Source organism: Corapipo altera, unplaced genomic scaffold (genome assembly GCF_003945725.1).
Source record: "Corapipo altera isolate COAL_440 unplaced genomic scaffold, ASM394572v1 64, whole genome shotgun sequence".
Classification (NCBI taxonomy): Eukaryota; Metazoa; Chordata; class Aves; order Passeriformes; family Pipridae; genus Corapipo; species Corapipo altera.
This window is the reverse complement of record NW_020884893.1, coordinates 11286554-11310995: the sequence shown is the minus strand read 5'-3', so window position 1 is coordinate 11310995 and position 24442 is coordinate 11286554. Positions and strand designations below refer to the sequence as shown.

The 24442-nt window shown below is 46.2% G+C and overlaps 1 protein-coding gene across 1 annotated transcript in view; it reads left to right on the top strand.

Annotated features, from left to right (window-relative positions):
- The window catches only part of RIMS4 (regulating synaptic membrane exocytosis 4), a 48291-nt gene extending 24171 nt beyond the window's left edge, over nt 1–24120 (top strand). Inside the window, exons 2-6 of the mRNA XM_027645969.1 lie at nt 6166–6307; nt 18763–18875; nt 19514–19615; nt 19874–20013; nt 21912–24120. Coding sequence (XP_027501770.1) covers nt 6166–6307; nt 18763–18875; nt 19514–19615; nt 19874–20013; nt 21912–22130 — 716 coding nt within the window. The 3' untranslated portion in view covers nt 22131–24120. The remainder of the gene's footprint in view (nt 1–6165; nt 6308–18762; nt 18876–19513; nt 19616–19873; nt 20014–21911) is intronic.
- Nucleotides 24121–24442: the final 322 nt, after the last annotated feature.

Genomic DNA, 24442 nt, shown 5'->3' with positions numbered 1-24442 from the left:
TGCTGCTTTTTGCCCCCAGACATGACAAAGACCAGCTGTTTGACCTGGGGACCTTCTTCCTTATCTCAGCAGGTGATAATATCAAGATGGGCGTTTGGTGTTTTCCCTTCTTTGTTTTTCAGCCCCAAACTGACCTGGGTCATCTTTTTTCAGGGGCAGATCTTCATGGGGAAGGAAGAAAGAATCAACTCTTTGACCCTAAGAATGAAGTTAGTAGCTGTGGAAGATGGAAGGGTTTGTGAGTCTGTTTGAGCCAAGGATAGAGCAGGCAGGTTCAGTGTGAGCCCAGGGGAGTCAGCTCAGGGCAGATCTCTGCAGGCACTCAGGTCCTGTCCTGTCTCTGCTTTTGCTTTCTGTGTGATCTGCAACATGCTCTGAAGGCTGCACTGACTCTGCTAGATGGGTTTTTCTGTGTTCCCTTGCTGGGGTTGTCAGTTCTTCGTGTTTCATAAGTGCAGGTCTGTATTTCGGAGGTTTCTCTGTCTTTCCACATGCTGAGAAACCCAGGTGTGAAGCAAAGAGCAGAGTCTGCCCAGGTCGATGCCCTGCAGCACGTACAGATGGGAATCACTGCACACTGCTTGGCTTGGGCAAGAAAAGCAGCAGGAATGCAGTCTCCCAAGCTCAGGCTTGGAGTATTCTTTCCTGGAAAATATGAAATGTTATATTTTCCAAAGCTTTGCAATAGGAACAAATGGAAGTAAACATCCAACTGATTTCCCTTCCTGATTTTTTTCCCCTTGTGTCTCACTGTGAAGTTTGGGAAGGGATAAAAGCTAACCATGCTGTTTGGCCAGACCCTTGGTATGTTTTGGGTGGCCTTTGTTGGTGCCACATGGCCACGTGCTTTGCACGCCACTGTGTTCACTGCTTGGAAGCAACTGGGTAATTTAGGAGCAAAGCTGATTGAGTTAAAAATCCAGTCAATTCCTAATCTCAGGGTTAAATCAATATCAATTAATTCTAAAGTACGGGAGGGTCTGGAGCACATGCATCATGCTGGTTTCATTTTGTTCTGGTAGGATCCAGTGAACTGCACGAACATGGAGGAGAAAATTGAAAACAAAGTGAAAAAGAGAAGAATGGTACCAAGTACCTGGGTGGGGAAAAGGAAGTGATGAGTGGAGATAGTGTAAGATAAGTGGGAGGGACATGCTGCCCTCAGAATGTCATTAATAAACAACCACTGTAGAGAAATTCTGTGTAGAAGTAATAATTATATAAACATGACCTTGTGATGAGCAATTGCAGAACTCATGAAGATTTTTCAAGACCTGACGGTCTCTGAGCATGGAGAGCCCTGTCAGCAGCAGAGGGGAAGGTCTTCCAAGAGTCATGTGTTGGAGTGGGCAGAAGTGGTGACTCTTTCCGTGGGGGGAGAGAAGGGGACAATCCCACTCTTACGTTTCCCTCCCCCTTGATTTAAGGCAAATACAGTTGTAGTTGGCAGTTGGTTCTGCTGCAGGGGTGGCATCAGCCTTGAGAGGAGCTGCCCTCGGTGTGGTTGACAGCTGAAAGTTTAGTTAAGGAAGGGAAGTCTCCAAAGGATGCTCTGCTCTGCACAGGGCACCTTGCCCTCCACACAACCCAGTAGTGAACCAGGAGGAGAACTTTGGCTTAGTTGGTCTGATGTCACTCACAGACAGAATTAGGGGAAACATGATAATAAGATCTAATTAATAATGAACAAGAGGATGGAATATAATTAATAGCAGTCAAAAAGAATTTAGGGAAAATGGGTCTTGTGAAAAAATTTTTTTCTCCCAAGTTTTTGAAGAAGCAGGTATCTGGGTAAATGTGATAAGTATGTAGGGGTTTTGTCCTAGAACAACGTGACCCTAAAAAATGTGATCGTGATAAATAGATTAAAACTACATTTCACATTTCAAAAAGCAGTTGTCAAGGAAAAGCCTCAAAGGCAGGAGGCTCCTTTGAAGGCCTGGTGCTGTTCAGTGTTTTCATTTGATTTGGAGCAAGCATGAGCTTAAACCTCACTAAATTCACAGGCAATATGCACATTAGAGGTGAATGTATTGGGAGTGGGAGAGCTGTATAGAGCTGTCTGGAGTTCGGCTTGCTTTCTCTTCAAATAAGAGAAATTTGCTTACATATTTCTTAATATAATGTTCTACAAGGTCATACCAGCAGGACAGGTAGAGACTGCACAGCCTCCAGGTGAGGTGTGATGTGACCAAGAGCTTGATGTGGCCTTGGGACATGCCAGCAGAAGCAGTGAAGACGAGAGTACAAGCTGATTTTTACCTTGTGTACACATTTCTACACTGAAATGCAGACTCTGGTTCTGCTGTGCAAGTTCTCAAAAGGTCGTTTAAAACCTGGGGAGGTCATAAAAAAGGCTCAAGGCCAGGAGAAAAAAAAAGCCAGAGTATGAGAGACATAAAGATCTCAGTGTGTTTAACTTGTCAAAATAAGATTGAGAGAGAACTCAACTGCACTGCAGAAAAGTCTCTGTGGTGAGAACACAAAGCACAGAGGAGAAGGGCACTAAAAAAACTGATGGGTGAAAGCTGAAATCAGGCAAACTTAAGTCACATCTCTAAATGTCAGGTAGTAAAATAAACTGTGCAGGCAAATGGCAGATTCTTCATCTCTCGGTATCTTCAGATCCGGAATGGATAGTGCTGTAGAAGATTTTCTCCAGCCAAATGTAAACTGTTTGGCTGAACGGAGCAAAATCTAAGCTCCTGTCAACACTGAGAACTTGGCAAATGACTGCTGGGCCCTTCTGGCTCTTGGCATCAGCGAGGTGCTGTGTCTCTTCATCCTGGATCTTTGACCAAAAAATTTCTCCTTCCCAAGGTCATCCCGAAGGACAATCTGCTCTTCGGTGATGTGTTGCACTGCAGGCTTGATTGACTGCTTAACCTTTGTTGTTTACTGCTGAACTGGAAAAGGTGCAGGGAATAAATCTGGTGATGCTGCAGAAAACGTCAATACTACTCTTATTTGTTCAGATACTGCCAGCTAATTAAGACAAATGATTTTGCCAGGCAACACCCACGTAGATGCATCTCATTTACCCTCTGATTTGCAAAGGTGTCAGAGCACAAAGATTTGAGGTAAGGGAGGAGGCACAGCCCCGATATGATGCTCCACACTGACCAGAGAAGATTGCTGGTAGGTGACTGTTGCTTGTGAAATATTTTTTGGCCTGAAGATGCTACTTGGTCCATATTTCTTTCCCTTCTGCATGGACCCTTTCCAGGTGTGCTACTCCTGATGTGCCCTCCTCTCCCAGCTCAGGGGTGTAAAAAAAAAAAAAAAAAAGTTTGACAAAAGCGTTTATGTGGGTAGTTCAGGAATCTACATCTGATGGCATCTCTGGGGCTTATGCTGATCTGTTACCATGTTTCAGTCTTGCCTCTGGCTGCAGTGGTTTGGGGCCTTGCCTTTTTGGCAAAACAAATTTCTCCCCTTCTGCTAAAGGAAAACTTGTGGCAAAAAGAGACTACAGGGGGATGAAAGGTTGAAGAAACCTTTCTCCAGAATAATGGATGCAGGAGTTGCTGTGCATTTCAGGAAAAAGAGGGAGGAACAAAGGATTCTTGTCATCTGTTCCTGTTGTCTTGTCTTCCAGAGTTTCTCCATTATACTTTTTTTTTTTTTTTAAATAAGAATATCCATGTGCCATAGCTGTAAAAGCAATCAGGTGTGCTAGAAAACCACCCACTCATAGACAGCCAGCAGTGAAAAACTGAACTTGCCCCATGCCAGTTGAATCGTCTCTGGCACAGTGCTCAGGTGCTGCCCTTGGTTTTGGGCCCTTCTGCTTTAAGCCCCTGGCTTTGAATCTGGAGATGGCTGGTAGAAAGCAGCAAGCACCTTGGATTGTTCCAAAACCTTGCTCTGTCCCAAGCCTCTCATTTGTTGCCAGCTGTGGATGAATAGTCCTTTAAGTTGGAATGCCTCCAGGCACGTCTCGGTAGATTGGGGAAATAAGAGATTTTTTTTTTTTAAGCAGATGTTGCATAGCTGGGCAACGGGGCATCTTAAATTTGTTTCCTGCATTTGTGTCATTTGCTGTCTGACACTGGCTACCAGCAGGACTGACCTGGAGGGGCAGGAGGATGAGTGTTCTGAGTGCACACGTGAAGGGGGGGCACGTGCAGATGACTAAAAGATTGTTTGTGGAGGTGAATGTGAGAGACAAATTCAATGGACCATCAATTGTGCCCGCAAGGCTGTGGGATGCTCCCAGAAAGGAACCTACAGACCCCATCAGAGGCTCCAGTGAGCTGCACAAGGCTTTAGAAGGTGCATCAGAGGGAGCTGCTCTGCAATGGTTGGGGGAATAGGCACAACCATTTCACAGGGCTTTGCTTTTGTTGATGCCCATGTTGTTACTCTTGCCTGAAGGTCTGGGTTTTGAAAGCACATGAAAAATATGTTTTATGTTTGTGTGACTTCCTGATTTATACAATGTGCTTTGTAATTGCTCAGGGCACACAAACAATACAAACTGTAGTTAATGTTAACCCAGAACATGCACATTCCATCCCCTTAGCCCATAGGGACATGCATGCACGTGCTGCACCATATGTGGGGACAGCAGCTGGTGCAGAGCCCTGGGGCCAACACATTTACCCAGTTGGAAACCTAATGATACCAGAGGAAAAGGTACTTTATAGCTGTATTTATAGGAGAATTTCTGTCTTTGCATTTCAGTGTAGATATAATTTGAGAAGTAGGGTAGGAAGCATTTCTGGTATCTTACTGAAAGTGCCTGTTCACACCAAGATCTAAAGAAAAGTATTTTAGGTCAAGCAGACTGCTACACAAATAACAGAGTTCTGTGTATTTTAGACAGGTTCTTACAGATACCCTGTATTTCCAAAGTAGTTTGGAAAGTGATACCCAAGAAGTTCTACCTGAATATGAGGAAGAACTTCTTTACTGTGTGGGTGACCCAGCATTGGATCAGGTTGCCCAGAGCAGTTGTGGAGTCTTGGTCACTGGAGATATTCAAGAACCATCTGGACACGATCCTGTGGTCTAAGATGATCCTGCTTGACCAGGGAGGTTGGACCAGATGACCCGCTGTGGTCCCATCTAACCTTACCCAGCCTGTGATTCTGTGAAAGACTTGTTTTATTTAATATCTGGGGACCCTGAGTTCTCTAGGCTCAGTAGCTGGGCCATTTCTTCTCCAGGGGTGGTCCTTGAACAGCTGGTGGGTTTGGGAGAGCAGTGTGGGCCAGAGGTTTGTTTCCTGAATCCACATTAATGGCCAGGCATCTTTAGAGGATTTAGATAATTCTGCTTTGTTCAGAAAACTTGTAGCAGATGTGTTTCAGGATGAGTGCTCTACGTAGGATGAAATCTGGAGCTTCCTAACACCAGCTACAGCAATTAATAGTAATGGTATTCATTACATATTCATTACATAACTTGGTTTGTTCTGAGAAACAGACTGCTAGAGATGGAGGATGAAAATAGCAGCTGTTAATTTCAGAGGGCTGAGCCTCTGAAGACTGCACCCAGGAGGAACCAGAACCTACTTAATTCCCTTTATGCTGTAGCTGAGGGCGTCTACCAAGGGGAATAGTTCTCTCCAGGGTTTTCCACTGCTGGTGGCTTTCTGGTGCCACCAGGGAACATTTTGCCTGTGCCCAACTATTCCCCTGTAGCCCGTCTGGAAGGGCTGCTGCCTTCACAGCACCTCTGGTGCTGCCTGGCCTTTTCCTCCCCTCTGCTCCTTTGATGAACACCAGCACCTGCCAGTCTTTGTTGGCAGCAACAGGGGATTTGGGAAAGGCTTTGAGGCAGGGTCAGGCTGTGCACCTCAGCTGTGCCCGTGGTTACCACTGCTGCATTCCCTGCCTGGGCAGCTCTGTGTGCAGCCAGCTGGAGTGCATGCCTGCTCCATGGATAATTGTTTGGTACAAATGGTTGGAGCAGGTAAGGTGGAGTGTATGCTTTGAGTATCTTCTGGGCCCTGGCTTGGTGGAGCACTGAGCCTGTTCCAGATGTGACTGGGAGCTGCTGAAGAAGCAGGACTGAGTAAGGAAACACTGTCTGACAGCAAAGTACTGCCAGATGCCAGGCTGGTCTTTTGAAAGACCTTCTCTGCTTCTCCTTGGCTGTGTCATTGCAAAAGGCTCTAGGAATAGAGGCTGACTGCCTTTTCTCCCCGTGTGTTCCTAGATGGCGATGGTCGGAGGCTGAAGGGAGCCATCCAGAGGAGCACAGAGACCGGGCTGGCTGTGGAAATGCCCAGCAGGACCGTCCGCCAGGCCAGCCACGAGTCCATCGAGGACAGCATGAACAGCTATGGATCAGAGGGAAAGTAAGTCATCAAAAGGGAGCTAGCTGGGTAATCACTCGTGGGATGCACTGTCCCTACACCTATTAATTTCCTTGCAGCATGATGGATGGTGTGTTCTTCTGACTTGCTTATGCTGCAGGTGTACTGCCCGTTCAATTAGAGCAGATCTCTCTGCAGAGCTGGCACGTCCTTTAGCTGTTTATATACTTTTTTTAGTATCCTCATTATTCTGGCTGAAGCAGATACCCATTACTTTTAACCACTTTGCCTTTGGAAGAATGATTCAGGGTGAATAGCTGAGGCTCATTACTGGTCATAAATTATAAGCCAGTGGTTTCTAATATTGCACAATAGTTATACATTTCCTCTGTTTCAAAATAGCCCTTTGGTTTGGGGCAGGGGGAGGTGTCAAGGTGCTGAAAAGGGTCAGAGTAACAATGCATTATAGCACATAGCAAAATCATATCAAAATACATATTTAGAAGCCTGTGTATACTTTGGTAACAAGCTTTATTTTATTTCATTTGAGTTCATGTCCTAAAAGAACGTGTTGCAGAAAACATTTTTGACCCCGTAAAAAGTTAAGACACACTTTGTTGCATTTAGGCTTTATACCAGAATGCAAAGCAGGAGTCTTTAGGCCAGAACTTTGGGAGCTGACTTGTCTCCAATTCTGGTTTTTGTATTTGCATTATTTGAGGCCATATATGGAGATTTATTAATTTTATTAAGATGACCATTCATGGGAATGTTTGGAAGCAAAAAAACCCACAGTATTTAAAAAAGAAGGCAAAATATACCATCAGAGTCTGTGCTTCTAGATGTATACAAAATGTTTGTATACCTAAAACGTGCTCTGTTCAGGCCAAGTTTCACACTTGGCATTGCTCTGTACACTGGAGTCCTGTGTGGTATTCCAAGTACACTGTACAGCTAAAATGCTGGGATAGTCCAAAGGCACTCTCAATTAATGTGATTCTGATGTTAAATAAGTAACAGCCTGTAAATTAAGAGAGACTTTCTTTAGCTTTGGAAGTAGGCTAATCCTGGAAAGGCATCATAGATCTGTGCTGAAGGTTCAAAATAGTAATGAGGCACAAGCTGTGATAGCAATCTTGTCACTCCAAAGCTGTGATGTACCTTATCTCTTCTGCGAGCTGCTGTCTCCAGGGAAATATTCCTGCTACACCAGTACAGTCCCGTGGCTTGGAGTTCTGCCTCTGCTACTTGTTGCAGGGGATTAGTGATTAAGTTCAGTCCCTTGGCAATGCGGGGCAAGAATCTGTCTTCATGCAGAGCAGAATTCTTTCCTTTTTCTGTTTACACAGCTTCCCCTCCTGGGAAAGGGTTTAATTCCTTGCATGGTCTGTGTCCTGTCATTGCACATGCTGGCTGCTTTCACTGGGCTTTCCTGGGGGGGAGAGTATCTCTGCCAACAAACTATTGCACCCGTACAAATGCTGCCTCACCCTGAAGGCAGGTGACATGTCGCTGTCAGCTCAGCAGAGAAAGGGAAGCCCTGCCTTGCTGTCCAAATGTCTTTATTAGAACAAGCCCAACATTTGGTATTCCAGCCTCGAAACGCTGCCAGAACATCCTTGCCAGCGCCTCTGCCAGGGATGGGATAGTTTCTTCTCTTCTCTGAAAAGTGTGATTAAGTGGTTCCTGGATGCTTTGTTCCTAGGTGGGATAATTAATCTCTTCTGGGAAGCCGGTGGGAATTGCAGCTATCTGTCTGAGCCACGAGTGATAAGCAAACAGGGCTGAGAATACAAAGAACTAAGAGGACTCAATTCTCTTGAAACATGGTGGGAGGGGAGTTTCTCTACTTTCTTTTCCTGCAGCAAAGAATGGAATTGTTTGGGGAATAGCTTTGAGGAACAGAAATGTGTTCTCCTAAATCAGATTTCTCTTGACCTCTCTCATTTGCTGTAGCTGTCTTCCCGGGGAGGCAAAATGAAGGGTCATATATCTTGGTTAGCTGTGGCAAGTTTACTTTCTTTCTAATAAAAGCTGGGTTTCTGACTGATGCAGGTACTCCCAGGTCAGAGACAGTTTTCACCAGTTAGTGTCGAAAGTCTGGTTTTCAGGAAGACAAGCCTGCCCTGGTTCTTCCCACCTGAACATCCCTTCGGTGTGTTTGCACCTGGAAGAAGATGGATTCAGTGCCTCATCTTCCAAGAGGGCTTGTTTCTCTACTTCTGTATGTTTTTATAATCCCTTTCAATTTAAGGACTAAAAGGACAACTTCCAAAGGTGGCACACTGAAATAAGCAAAGATCTGGTGTATCTGTGCTGCAGGAGGCCCCAATACCTGCCCTCAGCCACACAAAATGCTTTTAGAAAGCGATGCTGACTGACTGCTTTCATGTTTGTTGCAGCTGCTACAGCTGCTCTGTGCCAGTGCAAGGCATCACAGTCAAAGAATTTTCTGAAATGCATAATTTTAAGCAATGCTTATTTCATGTGAACACCAGAGCACATGAAATCCAGGGTTTTTTTGTTTTGGTTTGGTTTTTTTTTATGGAGAGCATATTATGTAGGGGTATACCTCTCAGGTATGCTAGGCCCTCCTTCAACAAAATAATCCCTTTACCTGTAGATGAAGTATATAGAAGATTAGCTGGTATGAAAGATGCATCTCCTGGAATTTAAGCTCATACAACATGCCAGTAAGTGCTCACAGTGTGAACACACTGCTTCATGTAATTTTTTACCAACCTTATTACCCAGGTTTTACATTGCATAGTGGTTCTGCACTAGCATAGGAAATTAGTATAATAAAACTCAACGCAGGTTTTTGTGGAAGGGAAAGTAGGTATTTATTTATTCTAAACACAACTGTTTTCAGTCATTCCCTTGTCTGGGTTTCACTGGCTCCCGCTCTCACCGCCCCATGCAGGCACCAAGCCTCGTGCATCCAGGGCTGTAGCCAGGATGGATTGTGTGCTGCAGGGAGGACCAGGAGCACCATCTGTCAAGCCCTTGCTGTGTCTGCTGAGTTGTTCTTCACAACAGACTGGTTCTTGGACTGTTTTTTTTCTTACACTTTCTAGGACTTACCTGCTATTTCAGAGTGATCTTTCACCTCGGGGTCTTGCTCTTTTTGATCTCAAGCAGCACTGACACCTTTTTGTTCCCTTGTTTGGGGGATTTTTATGGCTACAGTCTGCCCTCAGACAGGCTGTGGAAGTGATGTGCTCTCTATCTAACCTGGTTGTCCTTCTCCTGTCATTGAAGGACAGATCTGCTGCCGACAGGTTGATTGTGCTTTCACACACACACAGATGTTTCCATTCATAGTTCATCCAGACCAATCTTAGCACTGGTTACAAATCTCTACAGCAGTGAGTATTTTCTTCAGTGAGTATATATCTAAAAATTTGCTTGAGAGAACAGTTGTGCGCTGTAGCAAGTTCCTATCGGGTAGTTTCAGGACACCAAGATTACTGCAAGGATACAATTCCGAATATAGGAATAACTCACAAACAACCCCCTGAGATTCAGCAGAGATCTCAGCTCCATCCTGGCTCTTGCACGATCTACATCTTGTTTTGGCTGGGTTTTGCTGCAGCTGCACGACACCATGTACAGCATTCAGAGAGCAATAGATTCTGGACTTGCGTGTAACTTGCTCCTGCCAACCACTTTTCTGTCTGAAAATGGAGCAGAAAGACAAAAATGGACCTGGAACAAAAGCCTGCTAGCTGCCATAGTGCCTAGTGAGTTGTACTCATAGTGTTTTTGTTCTTGCTGGCTACTGCTGAGATGATTAAGTTATGGAGAGCTCAGGTGATTTTTACCTTAGAAAAGCACAGCAGGGGGTGACTGGCAAGGCCTTAGAGGATTGTTCTTGTACTATCTGAGATGAATGTACCTGTCCAGCAAGGAGGCATCTTGTCAGCCATATCATCTCTCTCTTCCACGGGGAGGGCAGCACCAACCTGAGCCCTGTCTGAAGGCCCTGTTGTGACAAAGACAGGAGGGAGAGGACAGCCTGGCATGTGTGCTGTTGGCATGGGAATCTTAAGCCCCTCAGCTTTCTCCTGTCTCGTGCTGTTCCTGCAGGCTTGTACCAGTTCTCCCACTGGGCATATGGGGCTGGTGTGAAGCAAAGCTGGGACTTAGGCTGGGAGAACTGCCTGCCCTTCTCTGCTTCACTGTGGAGCAATAAGTACAAGGAAGCTGGAGGAAATAGTGACCTGGCTTCTAACTTCACTTTCCTTCACCAAAAATTATCCACTGCCATTCAAGAATGATCAAAAGACCTGATTCCTAAACACACCATTCAACAAATTCTCACTGCAGCTATTCACGGAATGTTTCTTCTTTGACAGCCAAAGCCAGGGGACTTCTAGACTCTTTTACAGCAGATTATCTTTGGGACTCTTCTTTTATCCAAGTCCTTTTAAAAATGTAATGAAAGGTATTGTTAATACAGTTCAGGCTATAAGAAATCGATGCCTTTCGAGATGGTAACCAGGAAAGGAATAGAGATTGTTTCTGTAATACATCAAGAAATTCATCAGCCTGTTGAGCAACAGCATATCCTTTTGTGCTGGTAAAGCTTGACCAGCACAGCTTGGAAAGGGTGTGACCTTGAGAGCTGTAGTTGCAGCGGTAAATGCTGTGTATCCCACCTTCAGCAACCTCTTGGGAACAGACAGAATTGCTCTCTGAAGACAGGTAGCTATCTTTTATTCAGTGAGTCTGAGATGACTAGTGATTGCTAAAAATGGAGCTCGCCTGGCAAGGTGGGGAAGGGAATGGGGGAGGTCTTTGTACAGAATTCACTGCATAGTTTTTATAGCACTGTTTCGGTGGCAGAATTCATACAGCAGAAGGAATCGGATACGGGAGCAGAGTACAATGTGTTATAGCACATAAGACAGCACGTCACAGTGCTAAAAATGTTACAGAAAAGTGGAGTGGCCAGGAGAGGAGCAGAGCTTGTTGAGAGGCAGAGACAGAGATATTGCCTGGCAGAGGAGAGGTGTGCAGTCAGTGGAGGGGTTAGGGTGGGGTTGGGTCCTGCAGGGATAGATGCTCGTGGAAAACCTTCTGAGCCAAAGTGAAGGCTCCTGCAGCATTCCCATCGACTTTGACAGGGTGAGGGGCTGCAGTCGATGCGTGTTCCATTAATAATTCCTCATGTGCATCATAAATATTTTAAAGATCGGGGCAACAGACATGAACAAGTTCTGCCTTCCTCCTTAGCTGATAGATCTCTACTTGGCCTCTGGGTGTAAGATGCGATTTAAAAGACGTTAACATGCAATATGGATGAGTGTGATTGTTACACAGAACATTACAGCTCCCTGAAATTGGAGTTTTGATGGGTTTTTTTTAATGCTCAAATAAAATAACTGTCAAGTATGTTATCAGTCTCAGAGGAGACTTCCCCCTCCCCATTGCTCCTGGCTGAAGGAGTGTGTTGCTGTCCCTTGGTTTTTAGAGACAGAGCTGGAGAACTTTAGCTCTGTGCTAGATGTAGATGTGTAGTCAATCTGTTGGTTCAGCTGTGCAAGTCAAACCACTCAGGTGCATGGCTGTGTTTAGGTGTGCCAGGGGCTGGCTGTGTTGAAGCTGTCTGGCTTCACCACCACCCCAGCTGGCTGAACCCACAGCAGTGGAGCAGTGCAGCTCTGCAGGAGTCAAGGTGTGCAACTTGTGTAGTAGAGAGGCAGGAATAGAGATTTTGTCCAAGGGGGAGGACACGAAATTCTCTTCTCTTGACAGAGCTTCTGGAAAAAAAAAAGGTGTTACAGCCAGCCTGTGAAGGGAGCAGTGAATCCATTCTGCATTTCTTCTGCACAGACACATCAGCCAGTGTGTGGCCATTACAAGTTGGTACAATCAAGATCAGTCTCAAAGTCTTGTGAGATAGAATTAAAAAGTACAGTATCATGAGGAAAAGAAATGGAATATGTTGGTCTGTCTTGTGAACTGGTAACTCACAAATGGTGTTCAGGACTGATATGTAAAGAGAAAGGGCTGGAAGAAGATTCAGAAGGGAAAAGCAAAAGCAGAGCACAGGAATAAACTCTCAGGGAAGGATTTTAAGAACAGGTTAGACAAGCAGCTGTCATGGATGGTGTAAATAAGGCTGCTCTGGCCTTGGGACCTGGATGTGGACTGTCTGACCTGTGGAGATGCATTCGTACCATGTTTCCTGAGAGTTTTACAAGATTTTGACAAGTTGATTCTGCAGATGCTTGCAACAGCATAATGGATACCTGGCATATAGAGTCCCAGGGGCAATTTAAAAATAGATTTAGAAAAGAGGTCAGACAAACTCCACACGGACAGGAAAAGAAATTAATGATACATTTTCCCGAGATGTGTCTGTGCCGTTGCACACTCCGCATGCTAATGGTGCAGAGCCACACACACCCTGTGAGAGGGATCAGCACAGCTGCTCTGCATTTGCTTTATAGCATTTTGCATTGAAATCAGTGTTGTCCATCTAGGCATTCAAATCCTGATCAGTTTACAGGCAGACTCTGAAAAGCTGGTCCTCCCTGCAGTCATGGATAAAGAGCAGCTACTGTGCCGTTAAGGAAGCGACTGCACGATGCTTTGCATGAGGAGAGGAAGGACATGGATCTTTTTGCAAGGGGTAGGTCAGGAAATGCTGCTGCCTTGAAAGAGCAGAGAAGCAAGCGGCTGGCAAAGAGCCTTTAAACCACTCTTAAATTACACTACAGAGGAGAGAATCCATACGCCCTGACCTACAGCATGCAGTGCGGGAGCACAGTCATCAGAGACTGCTGCACTGATTTCCTAAATGATCAGGATTAGGAGTGTTGTGTTTAAAAGAAGAAGGTCCAGGCAATCTCAGCCCCAGTCGGAGCACACGGCTCCTGAGATCGAGTGAAGGCGCGGTTTTGTTCTGCATATAAACGTGTCACAAAAGACAGAGATGTTTTATGTGTTGGGCCATCTGTGCCATAAGCCGGGGTGGTGGTTGGTACCTGCTCTGCCTGGGGGCCGTGTGTGGGCCTTGGGATCGGGCAGGAGCTGCCAGCCCGGGCGCTGCTGCCTGCGCTGCCTGCGGGGTCTTGTCTCCCTCTCGTGGGTGTCTGCACGGCTGCAGCGGGAGCTGCTGTCCCTGCTGTCCCAAGGTGTGTCCCTGCTGCCGTGCCTGCAGCGTGGTGTGCAGGGAGCTGTGCTCTCTGCCTGCTGTGCCAGGGACAGCTCAGGCTTAGAAATGGCTGTTTTAGCCATGTGGCTGAAATGGGGTTTGCAGCCTGTGCTGAGCCTTAGGGGGAGCTGCTACCTGTGCAAACACTGTTAATGTTCATGCAGGTTTCTGCTGGATTGGTGGGCTTGGAGATCCCAGGGTCGATAGTGTCCAGAGTGTCGTCTCTCTGCTGTCCCTGCCCTGCCTCCTTACCTACAGCCGAGGGACAGGACCTGAGCATCCTCCAGCCAAATGTCCGTCATTTGTCCTTGACACCCTGGAGGCATCACTGACCTCCCCGTGCTCTCTCTCTGCCTTCAGGTCAATAACGAGTCACATTCAACTTGGGACCAATTCCCCAGCAAACCCACGATCTTTAACTTCGTTAAACCCATCCTCCTTCCGCTGCGGCGAAGCAGAGCCCGTGAATCACGATTAGTGAGAGCAAAGGGCCAGAGAAGAGAGAATTAATTTCTCTTTGCTGTTCAAAGGCTGTGCTGCCCTGGCTCAGGGGAGGATCTGTGCCCTTTAGACAAAAGGCTGAGGAGTGTCACCTGTTAATCTTCTCTGTGTGCAGCCCTTTGCAGCATGAGGTGGTCCTGCTGCAGCCCCTGTCCCCAGGGCCCTGCTGGCTGTGACAGCTGCTATTTGCAAGTCAGCTGAAAAATGCTCCCTCTTTATTCCTCTGGCTATTTTTAGCATTTCTCTTTAGATTGCAAAGACAATTCGATAACCGGGTCATAGTGATTTCTCCCCTTAAGGAAGAGGCATGTTTGGCAATGGGAAGGAAGGGCTCTCCAGGATTGCTCCAGTGTGTGTGAAACACATCTGCTGGCTGTCACCCAGGGTGGAGCCAGCACTGTCACCTGTGGCAGATCCCTTCAGGAGCATGTCTCTTTGCCAGCACATCCAGCCTGTGGTGATGCAGCTGGAGAGCTGGTTGCTGAATCAAGGGCAGGTCAGAACGGCTCAGTTTCATCAGAGGTCAGGCAAGAAAAGTCCTCTGGGTGTGTGGCAGTGTGGTAGGGGAGGGCTCTTACAAGCACCAGGGCTGTGTTTAAAAAGCTGGAAGAAGTCACAGTGGTCCTTGGAGCTCTTTTTCTCCCTGCTTTAGCTTCAGGAAAAGCAAGTGAGTGAATGGGGAAGGTCTGTCCCACCAATCTCATTATACACATCCCCCTCACCTCAGCATCCCAGCTTCTCTCTGAGCACTTGACAGACAGAGCTCACTGAGCTGGATTTGAGCATCCTAAATTTAGTTGATGCAACGAAATGGTTCCTGCTGGTTTTAATTCACATTCGTACTAAATTTCTGCAATTTTATTTTCCTCTTCCCTCTCCTCTCAGGGGAGAAGCAATGGCTTTCTTGGAGGTAGCTTATGAGTTTTCCAGACAGAAATTGTTTCCACTCCAGGGTTATTGGCAATACCCAAATATATGTCCAGGAATTGGTCAAAGCCAAGGAGCCTGATTTAGAGCTGCTTCTTCTAATGTCTCATAAAGCAGCACTCCAAAAGGTCAGCCTCTGTGCAATGAAGCAGCCAGTCCCACTAGCTAATGGCATAATCTATTAAAGAATTAATTCAGTACGTTTTCCCAGTCAAATATAACAACAGCAGGGAACATTAACTGTCTAACCTAATACTGAGTTTCAAATAGTGCTAGTAAACCTATTAACTAGGGCAGTTATCCAGACTGATGGAGTCTTGACCTTGGCCCGTGTTTCTAAATGGGCTTTGCCATTCCTCTTGGGATCAGCCTTAGAGTTACAAACCAGCAGCAGCTTCATTCAAACACAAGGGCTCAGCTCCTTGTGAGGGTCTGTGTGGGCCAGCCCTGGCTGTAGTGTGCTCTGAGGAGTGTTCACCATTTTGAGGTCATCCACAGCCCTCTGACTCCTGAATCTGTGTGGAGCTAACAGCAACCTTTGCTTTGCTGTAAACACTTCCAGTTGCTGTTGGTTCACCTTTAGCCCAATAGCTCTTGTTCCTGTGCTTTTTAACATTTTCCTTCATGCTCTCCTGCTGTTTTTCTCTATATCACTGATGAAGGCTGCAGCATAGGCTGCTCCCTTAGCAGGTGCTTTGAGTTTCTCCTGAGCTGCCCAGCTGCTGGCAGAGCCTTTGCTGACAGCATTCACAGCATCACAGAATGGCTTGGGTTGGAAGGGGCCTTAAATATCACCTAGTGCCAGCCCTGCTGCCATGGGCAGGGACACCTTCCACCAGACCAGAGGAGGGGTGAGCTGGTGTGTGAGAGCACGGGTGGCTTCTCTCCCCACATGTATAAAGTGCAGACAAATACTTGGCATCGGCCTTTGACGTGATTCTCCCTCCCGGCAGGTAAAAAGTGGTTTTCTGTGACAGGTTTAATGAATTATTTTGAGGATCCAGGGGCCAGAAGAGTTTTTCTTTTTTGTTGTCCTGCAGCATTCCAAATCTCTGTGGGTGGTCTTCTCCCAGCTTTGTGTCCCCACTGCAGTAATGTGACTGGAGTTCATCCCAGAGAAAAATGGCTCTGAAATCTGGTTCTGGGTGTGCTGTGCACTCTCATAGCCCCCAGCTTCACTCAATCTTAGGCCTCCCCTCCTCTCTCCTGGTCCTCAGCATCTTGTTAATTAGCCCGAGCATCTGTTCTGAGCACAGCAGTGAACATTTCCCTGAACAGTTGTGAGTTGTCTTGCCAGCCTGTTATTTACGTGCTTGTTCAGGTCACACACTCCCCAGGGCAGGAGCGAGACCCTGGCCCCATTTATCTTCCATGAGCTGAGAAAAATAAAGAAAACATTTACCTTCTGGCTGATGGTCCATTCATCTCCTGCTGAATCTTATGTCTTTCTCTGTCAGGTCTCCTTTCTCTTGAACTATTTTGAGTTCTCTAAGCGCTAGTTTTCATCCTTTTTTGACTCTCTGTGTGCAGCTCCAAACGCCTGAGCCAGCAGGCTTACTGAGTGTTGCTGGTCCTCGTGAGCACCAGGGCTCTCTTCTTCCCTCCTTGTATGGGCAAATCATGAGCCTGATAAAGACTGCCTGGCTCCAGACTCCCTCTTCCCCTGCCTCCCCCATCCTGTGTCCCTGCAGATTTACCAGCCCTGGGGATGTCTCTCTCTCTCTCTCTCTCTGTGCACAGTTCATCTTGGAGCCTGGCCACAAATCCAGCTCCTGTGCCCAGGGTGCTGCTCCACAGAGAGGACTGCCCCAGCAGGGCCAGCAGATGCCAGGTGGGTGGTGGGGCAGGAGTCCCCTACCCAGAGGGAGCAAAGTGTGGCCCTGTGCCACCCCTGCTCCCGGGACAGATCTTGGCACTGGGGATGCACCTTGTGCCACTGAGGAGTTGGTGACACTGAAAGACAAGAAAAATGTTAAACCTTCTCTGCAATTAATGCCAACAATAAATCCCGCTGTTCCTGTTGTATCTCAAAATATCACCCTGAGTGTTTATGCAACAAACAGTGAAGGTGGGGTAAAAAAACACTGAAGGGGGGAAAATCCACCAGTGGAGAGCCCGTCCCTTCCAAGCCTGTCTGCCAGGATGCCGAGACACCTTCCTCCCTTTTCACAGAGGTGACATTCATAAAGAGCTCAAGGGCAGGGTTTTCCATGCTGATGGCTCAGCAGCTCCCTGTGTAGCAGCAGTAACCAGGTTTCTCAAAGAGCCAGGTCAGCACAGAGGGAGGTGCAGTGCTCCGTGGAAGAGTCGGGCCATTTAATGCAGTGTCCCTGTCACGGGGGGCTGAGCCACCCAGTGAACCTGTCGTGAGGACACGAGCTGGGGACACATTCTCTTCAGCCCATGCATGGCGAGATGCTGAGGTGTGTGTGCTGCCTTTCTAATTCCTTGTCAGAATAAATAAATATTCTCGTGGGGCTGAGACCGGGTCTGAAAATAGCTAATGAGAGCTGAAATCCTAACCTGAAATTAACATTCTGCCGGCTGAATGGGGTTTAAAAATAATTTCTTTTTTTTCTTTTTAATGTCTTTTAAAATGTAACTGGCTTGCAGGGGGGGCATCAGTGAGTCTTTGTGGCTGAGTCAGCTGTGTGAGAGCCTGTGGTCCCCAGCCCGCCCCGCAGGCAGGGCTCCGATCTGCCATCACTTGTACCCAGTGTGCAGCCTCCTCACAGCATCCTGAGAAACGAATTTGGGGAAGCAGGGAGCTGCATCATTACGTGGGTAATTGCCCCCCTCCAAGGACGTTTGGAAAAGTGGAGGAGGTTTGTAATTGTGCCTGGCTTTGGCACGCAGCAGCTTCCCCGGAGGCAGAGTGCAACACCCGGCGCGGCAGCGTGGGTACCCCGGCACAGAGCTCCTGACGTGTGTCTCAGCAGCTGTGTCATGGGCTGGCAGATGCCTGCAGGACAAGTGTAGGTGTCAAATGCTGGCCTCGAGCCTCCTCACCATTTGCAGCAAGTTTTTCTACAACCTCGAAAACAGCTGCGTAAATCAGGGCGCAACTGAGTAAATCTTGGTTGGTATCAGAGTGCCTCAGCGTCTGACGCTTTTGTGTTGCTTCACACATGTCCAAGTGCAGTGACCAGCACCTGTAGCCATGCCATGGACCAGCCTCAGTACCTGGTGACTAGATTTGGAGGCTCTGTCCTCCCAACAGCTTTTGTTTTGCTGCGATGACTGCGGCAGAGATATTGCTGGGGTTTGAGGACGTTGCCTCTTTAGCCTTGCACAGTGTTCAGTCCTTTTTGTGACTAGCTGGGAAGCAGGTATGAACACCATAGAGGGGATGGGATGGATGCTTCTGGTGTTGAGCAGTAGGAAATGGGACCCTCTGGTCAAAAAGGAGATGTATTGCTCTCTGTGTATGTGATATGTAAATGTGATAAGTAATTGGGACTTGAGTCCCAAGGGGATTGATGCTCACCCCCTCATCTCACTTTTAACCACTGCTCTAGATGCATTATTTCCTCCCCAGAAATGAGGGTTGGGAAGAGTCAATCAGGGATCAAGAGGATCCCATAAGCTACTCTAGGAATCTGCTACCTAGAAGAGGTGACAGGCTGCATATGAGCCTGAGATGGCAGAGATTTTACAATGAGTTGTAGTTAAACAAACATTGACCAGTTGGTGACTTCAGACACTATTGTTTTTTTCTGTGCAAGGAAATAGATTTTGAATGGATTCTGTGAAACTAAACTGTGTGGAAATCAATGACTTTTGCAAGAGAAGAAGGTTTCTCTCGATGCCATTCATTGCAAAGGTGTATGAAATCTGGTTCTTTAATTAATGGGTTGCTTTAAAATGCAAATTAACCACTTACCAAAATAATTTTCTTTTGCAGCTTGAATTTCAGTGGAGTCCATCTGGCATCTGCTGGGCAGTTCAGTGACTTCCTGGGGAGCATGGGCCCTGCACAGTTTGTTGGGCGTCAGACCTTGGCCACCACCTCGATGGGTAAGGAACACAAAAGTGTTGGGTGGCTTTAATTTAGTTTTGAACCGCTCCTACAGGCCACTAATAACGTGTCCAGTGTCTGCTGATCTACCACTGTCCTGCTCCATTTCTCTGTTAAATCAAGTGTGCTTGGCTGAAAGGTTTTGCTGACTGTAGCACATGTGGCATTAGCAGGAGAGCAGCAGCTTTGTACTTTCCTCCCTCAGCTCTGAAAGGCACAGACTAAGAAAAACACAGCAAAAGTCCTGAAAATGCATCCTGTGCATCTTGGGGTTTTTCTTTCTCTCTAAGGCCCACCGTGCTCTGTAAGGATTTTATGATCCACCATAATTGCATTTTCCAAAGCAGCCTGCAATCCTAGGTGCTTTTGTTTGGGAAAGGTGAGAGTCTTGTTGCCACAAAGAGTAGGAGACTGAGCCCCCAAAGCCATATTAGAGGGCTGGCAGTCGAATTTGCTTTTGAAAGTGTGGGCTGGAATCACTGTAGAGCTGCTCCAGAGTAACACAGGAGGAGATCAGGCACATACAGTTTTTTGCAGCTTGTAGCAGGCAGGACATGAGGATTGTTTTTAAACATTTTAATAGCCCAGGGATACATTGTTTCAAAAGCCTTCTGTTTATTTTGACATTTTGGTTTAGGGGACGTGGAAATTGGCTTGCAAGAGCGAAATGGGCAGCTAGAAGTGGATATCATTCAGGCTCGAGGACTGACACCAAAACCCGGCTCCAAAACACTGCCAGGTAGTATGCTTTGATCTCCTAAAGTAATTCCCTGAGCCCCAGCCTCCCGTGATGCTTGTGAATAGGAGAAATTTTAATTTCACTGGGCTTCAGCAGGACTAAGCAATCTGTGTGCAGCATTGAAAAAAAGGCTGCTTGAACAAATCTTTTCCCTGCTGTAAATGCCTTCTTCAGAAATACCTGAGACATGGCACTCTGTCTTTTCTAAAGTGAGCATGAAGATTTGTTTTCATATTTGACCATGTTTGTTTTTTCCAGCTGCTTACATCAAAGCTTACCTGCTAGAGAACGGCGTGTGCATCGCGAAAAAGAAGACAAAAGTGGCTCGCAAATCATTAGACCCTTTGTACAATCAGGTGTTACTGTTTGCTGAGAGCCCCCAGGGCAAAGTATTACAGGTAAGATGAGCAAATCTCAAGGCTGCCCATCTCTCTCTTCCACCTCTTAGGGAAGATAATAAGTCTGGCAAGGGACCTGGATAATTAACAGGGATGAGAAAAAGCCAATGTTTTTCTTGAACCAAATGCACTCCATCTGAACGTAGCAAATGGAAAGGAACCCCTTTTTTTTTCACACTCAAACTGATGATTATTTCATCCTCTGCCAATTATCATGAATACCTACCAAGAAGAGGTTGATTTTTGTTTTTTTAATTGGTTTTTTTCCCCACCCAATTAGGAGATAGGCGGTACCTATAGCTGCTAAACAATCTGCAGCATTGGTTATCTTCTGTGTTTATAGACATACAGAACACTCTGCTTTGGCCATCACCCAGTCACATATCCTACCCTTTTCTAACCTCTTTTCTGTTACTGCCATACATTTTCTATCATACTCATATTTTCACCTCAGTTTCCAGAGCAAAGAATGATTTGCATTGTTGATTCATATAAAAATCATTTCCATCTAATAAAGCCTGACTAAAATCCATTTGTAATACTTAATGTAATTCATCTGTGAGTTTCTATTGTTTACCTCAACTGGCATATGAATTGCCAGATAACCTGCTGGACCCTTCTCATTAGTGACTTCTTTCTCATCTACCTTGATTAGAAGCATTTTCCCCTGATGCAACGAGGCTGCACATTTTTGACTGAACTGGGGTAGAACCTGGCTTGGTCTGCTCTTGCCTTGCGTGGATTTCCTTACCTGCTGCCTTGCTGCCAGGAAAGGCAGTAAAATGATAGCACAAGAGAATAAAATGAGGAGCTTGGCTCTCTGCTGATTGCCATGTCACCAAACCAACTTTGTGCAGTGGCTTGCTCCATCTCCTGCTGGCCTAGAGTGTGAATTTTTGTGTTTTACTTGACATTCGTTGTCTCTCCTACCTCATTTTACAGAAATTTGTAATGTGGTGGGAAGGAGGTTGTGAGGATTAGCCAGAGATCACTGGTCATTGTCATAACCCACCCAACTCATCCTCTCCTCTTCAGAACACGGACTCGCTCTGGAGTCAGTCGTCTCCTTTGTCTGGAGCCACGTAGGGCCCCTTGCCCACGTGCAGGCCTCCAGCATGCCTAATTCCATGACCCTCACTGCATCTGTTGTTCCACCCACTGGTCTCCATCATGTCGTAAGTGTGATTCAGCCTTCCCTGCTCGCCTGCCAGCTCTGTCATTAGCCCTTCTCTGCGTCTGCGAGCCGATCTCGGCCGTCTGTTCTGCTTCCCCTCGTGCCACCCCACGTGTCCCCTGTGTCACTGGGCTCCTGCCCTTCCTCCAGGTGAGTGGCTGTGCCTCGTCTCCATCTGCCCTGTGCCACAAGCTCCAAGTGCAGAAGTTAAAACATGCTCTTTTCTTCAGACTGTTGGCTTTTGACCCAAGCTGTTGCCCACCTTTTTTTTTTTTTTGTTGGTTTATTTTCCCACATAAGGAGCTCTTCCTGCACTTTCCCCCCAGGCCACCTTTTGGTGTATCCAAGGCCTGTCATGTGCCAGGAACAGGTTTTACCTGCAGGTGTTGGACTGCAGCTCCAGGGATATTTTGTGCAGGTGCTGTCCCTGCCCAGCAGGTAGAATGGCAGATTGGTGTCTTATCCACATGCACATTTACCTCTTTTCCATGGGGGAATAAGTATCTGATAACATTAGAATTTGTAAACACGTGCTTAAAAAAATCAGCAATATCATCAGCCAGAGCTTCACGTTACCTGTTGGTATAGTAAATTTTTCTGGTCTTCTTGGGCTGCAGTAAAGCTCCAAGAAGTTGGATGAGTAGAAAGGATTGGTCAGACTTGTGCTTCCCAAGCAAGTGTGCCAGTTGAAGGATTAACTGTGCTCCCCCTTCTTGTTCCTAAGGTGATAGTCTGGGGAAACTATGGGCGCATGGAGCGCAAGCACTTCATGGGAGTCGCCAGGGTCCTCCTGGAAGAACTGGATTTGTCAACTTTAGCAATCGGCTGGTACAAGCTCTTCCCAACTTCCTCCATGGTAGATCCCACTACAGGCCCGCTCCTGCGTCAGTCCTCACAGCTTTCCCTGGAGAGCACAGTGGGACCCTGCTGTGACAGGTCTTAGTGAGTAAGGAAGGGGGAACTGCTTTTGTTTTTTAAACATGCTGTCAAAGGTTTTGTTTGCTGGAACTCTGACCTCAAGCGCAATGCATGTTCAATCAGTTCTTGTGGAGCTGGAAGAGGAGGATAAACCAGTGACCTTAGACAGAAGACGAGGGGGAGGGCACTGTGCCCTCTCCGTCCGAGGAGGAGGTGCCGTGGGGCATGAGTCCTAGTTGTCAAATTAGACATACACCTCTTGTTTCACTTCTCTCACTGTCATTCTTGGACCCTTGTTTCAGATCAATATTAACCCTGAAAAGTTGCAGCGTTTGAAAGAATTTGAGGGGGGGTAAGGAAGGAGTTTTTCTTAACTGTGCATATTAGAAATTTCTAATACGGATTCTTTCACGAGAAGGTACCCGAAAAATTCAGAGGTCAACATCTGGCCTGAAAAGAGCAGGAGCAGAAAGTTTAGGAGGAAGCATTAGGGTTTTATAAGGTCTTTTTTTTTGAAAAGAAGAAAAAGAAAGAAACCTGCAACTCTTTCCTCAGAATCAGTTCCCTGTCACTGAGTCATGTTAGCTGTAACACTGTCGTAGCTGTGTTTTCAAACTGTGCCAAATTACCAGCAAGTGTCTTTACTGCATTACGTGTCTGACGCTGCTGATGAAGCAAACTTGGTGGGAGAACAAGTAGCACCTACTTAGACCAGACAGTTTAAACAGAGTTCGAGTTTAGCAGGATAATTAACTGCAGTTTTGCTCAGAAAAAAACCCCACTGGAAGTGGGAGCTGAACATCAGAGTTGCAACTTGACATGTTTTGTATTGTCAGATACAACGTTCTGCAGTTTACTGACCCCCTTACCTTGTTGCTGTGCATCCTTCAGTCATGATGTCTTCTGTCTCCTGCTTTGCCTCCGTCTCCCTTGTACTGGTACATATCTGCTGGAGATGCTGCCCTTCCTGTTGTGCTGTGGACTGACCTGAAACAGGACTGTTTTGTTCAGCCATGGGAGAGGAGATTGGGGTTTCTGGGGGTGCAGAATAAAGAAACCTCAGTTTGTCATCTGACAAGAAGATGCTGGAGAGCACATAACCTTCCCTGTGGAGAGAGGGGAGCTTTAGGCAGTGTCAGTAGTACACAGACATTGTCAAGTGTCCTGCAAGAGGAGATGTGACCCCTGAAGTACAGAGAGGTAGTGAGTGAGGAATGTGACACACGGTGGTCACAGCGTGTATATTCTGTTCATTAAAGTGCAACTCTGACTGTAAACAAGTCTTGTAGATCCAGTCAAGCACATTCTTGGAGCTGCTGAGCTGTGGCAGCTGTTGCCAGCAGAGCCAGGTGCTGGAGGAAGTGCACTAGATCCTCCCAACAATGAAATTACCCAAAATCACAGAGAACCTCCGAAGGTTTTCTGTTGATAGCTCTGTTTTGGCTAGGTTTTGTCTTAGTTCCTAATGAGGATTTGATGACTGCTATCCCAGAATAAATAAGCTTTTGGAGATGTTTTGCTTTGTGATTTAAAAGTGAAGGTCCCATGTCACGTGTAGGAATGAGCAGATTCTTGAGCTGTCATAGAGAAATACTGAGCATTTATTTCTGCATGTGGACCTCAGCTTTGTTAGAATAAAAGCATGAGTGTTGAGTGGATGGTAAAAGCAGTTGCTTTTGGTCCTAGCTTGTCTATGGCATTTTAAATTATTTTGAGGTAAATTACATGATAGATGCAAAAATTATAGGCCTTACAATAATCTATAAGAAATTATATAATATAAAGGAGAGGGAAGGAGGACAAGGGACATAGAATGTCTAGTTTTTTGAGTCTTCAGTGGCAAAAGCCTCAACATTTCAGATAAATCTCCTTATTTCCTTGATCAAATATGTCTCGGGCCTCTCACTAATTATTTTTTCTAATTGTATTAGACAATTTCTATATATTAGCTGAAGAAAGTTTGTTGCATGCTGGTCAAACTATGTTGTGGCGCTCTCTCTTATTTTTATTTTTTTTAAAAAAGCACATTTACTTGTAATTCAAGTCAGCATCTTTTCCTCTTGGTATGTAGTGAGTACTAGGCAATATTGTACAATATGTGTATGAACTAGAATAGATAAGGTAGATTTAGTGGTTTGTAGCACTGGATCTTTTAATAACTATGACTTTAAAAGGACTGTGGGGAGCTCCAGGTACATGCCAGACCTGGCAGCTGAGTAACAGGGCTTCTGTCTTAGGTTATGCTGAAACCTTTGTATGGGTACTTAGTTTGGACATTATCTACCAGTAAGAGCTAAGTTAATCCTGGGTTTCCTGTGTCCAGGAAGATGAATGCAG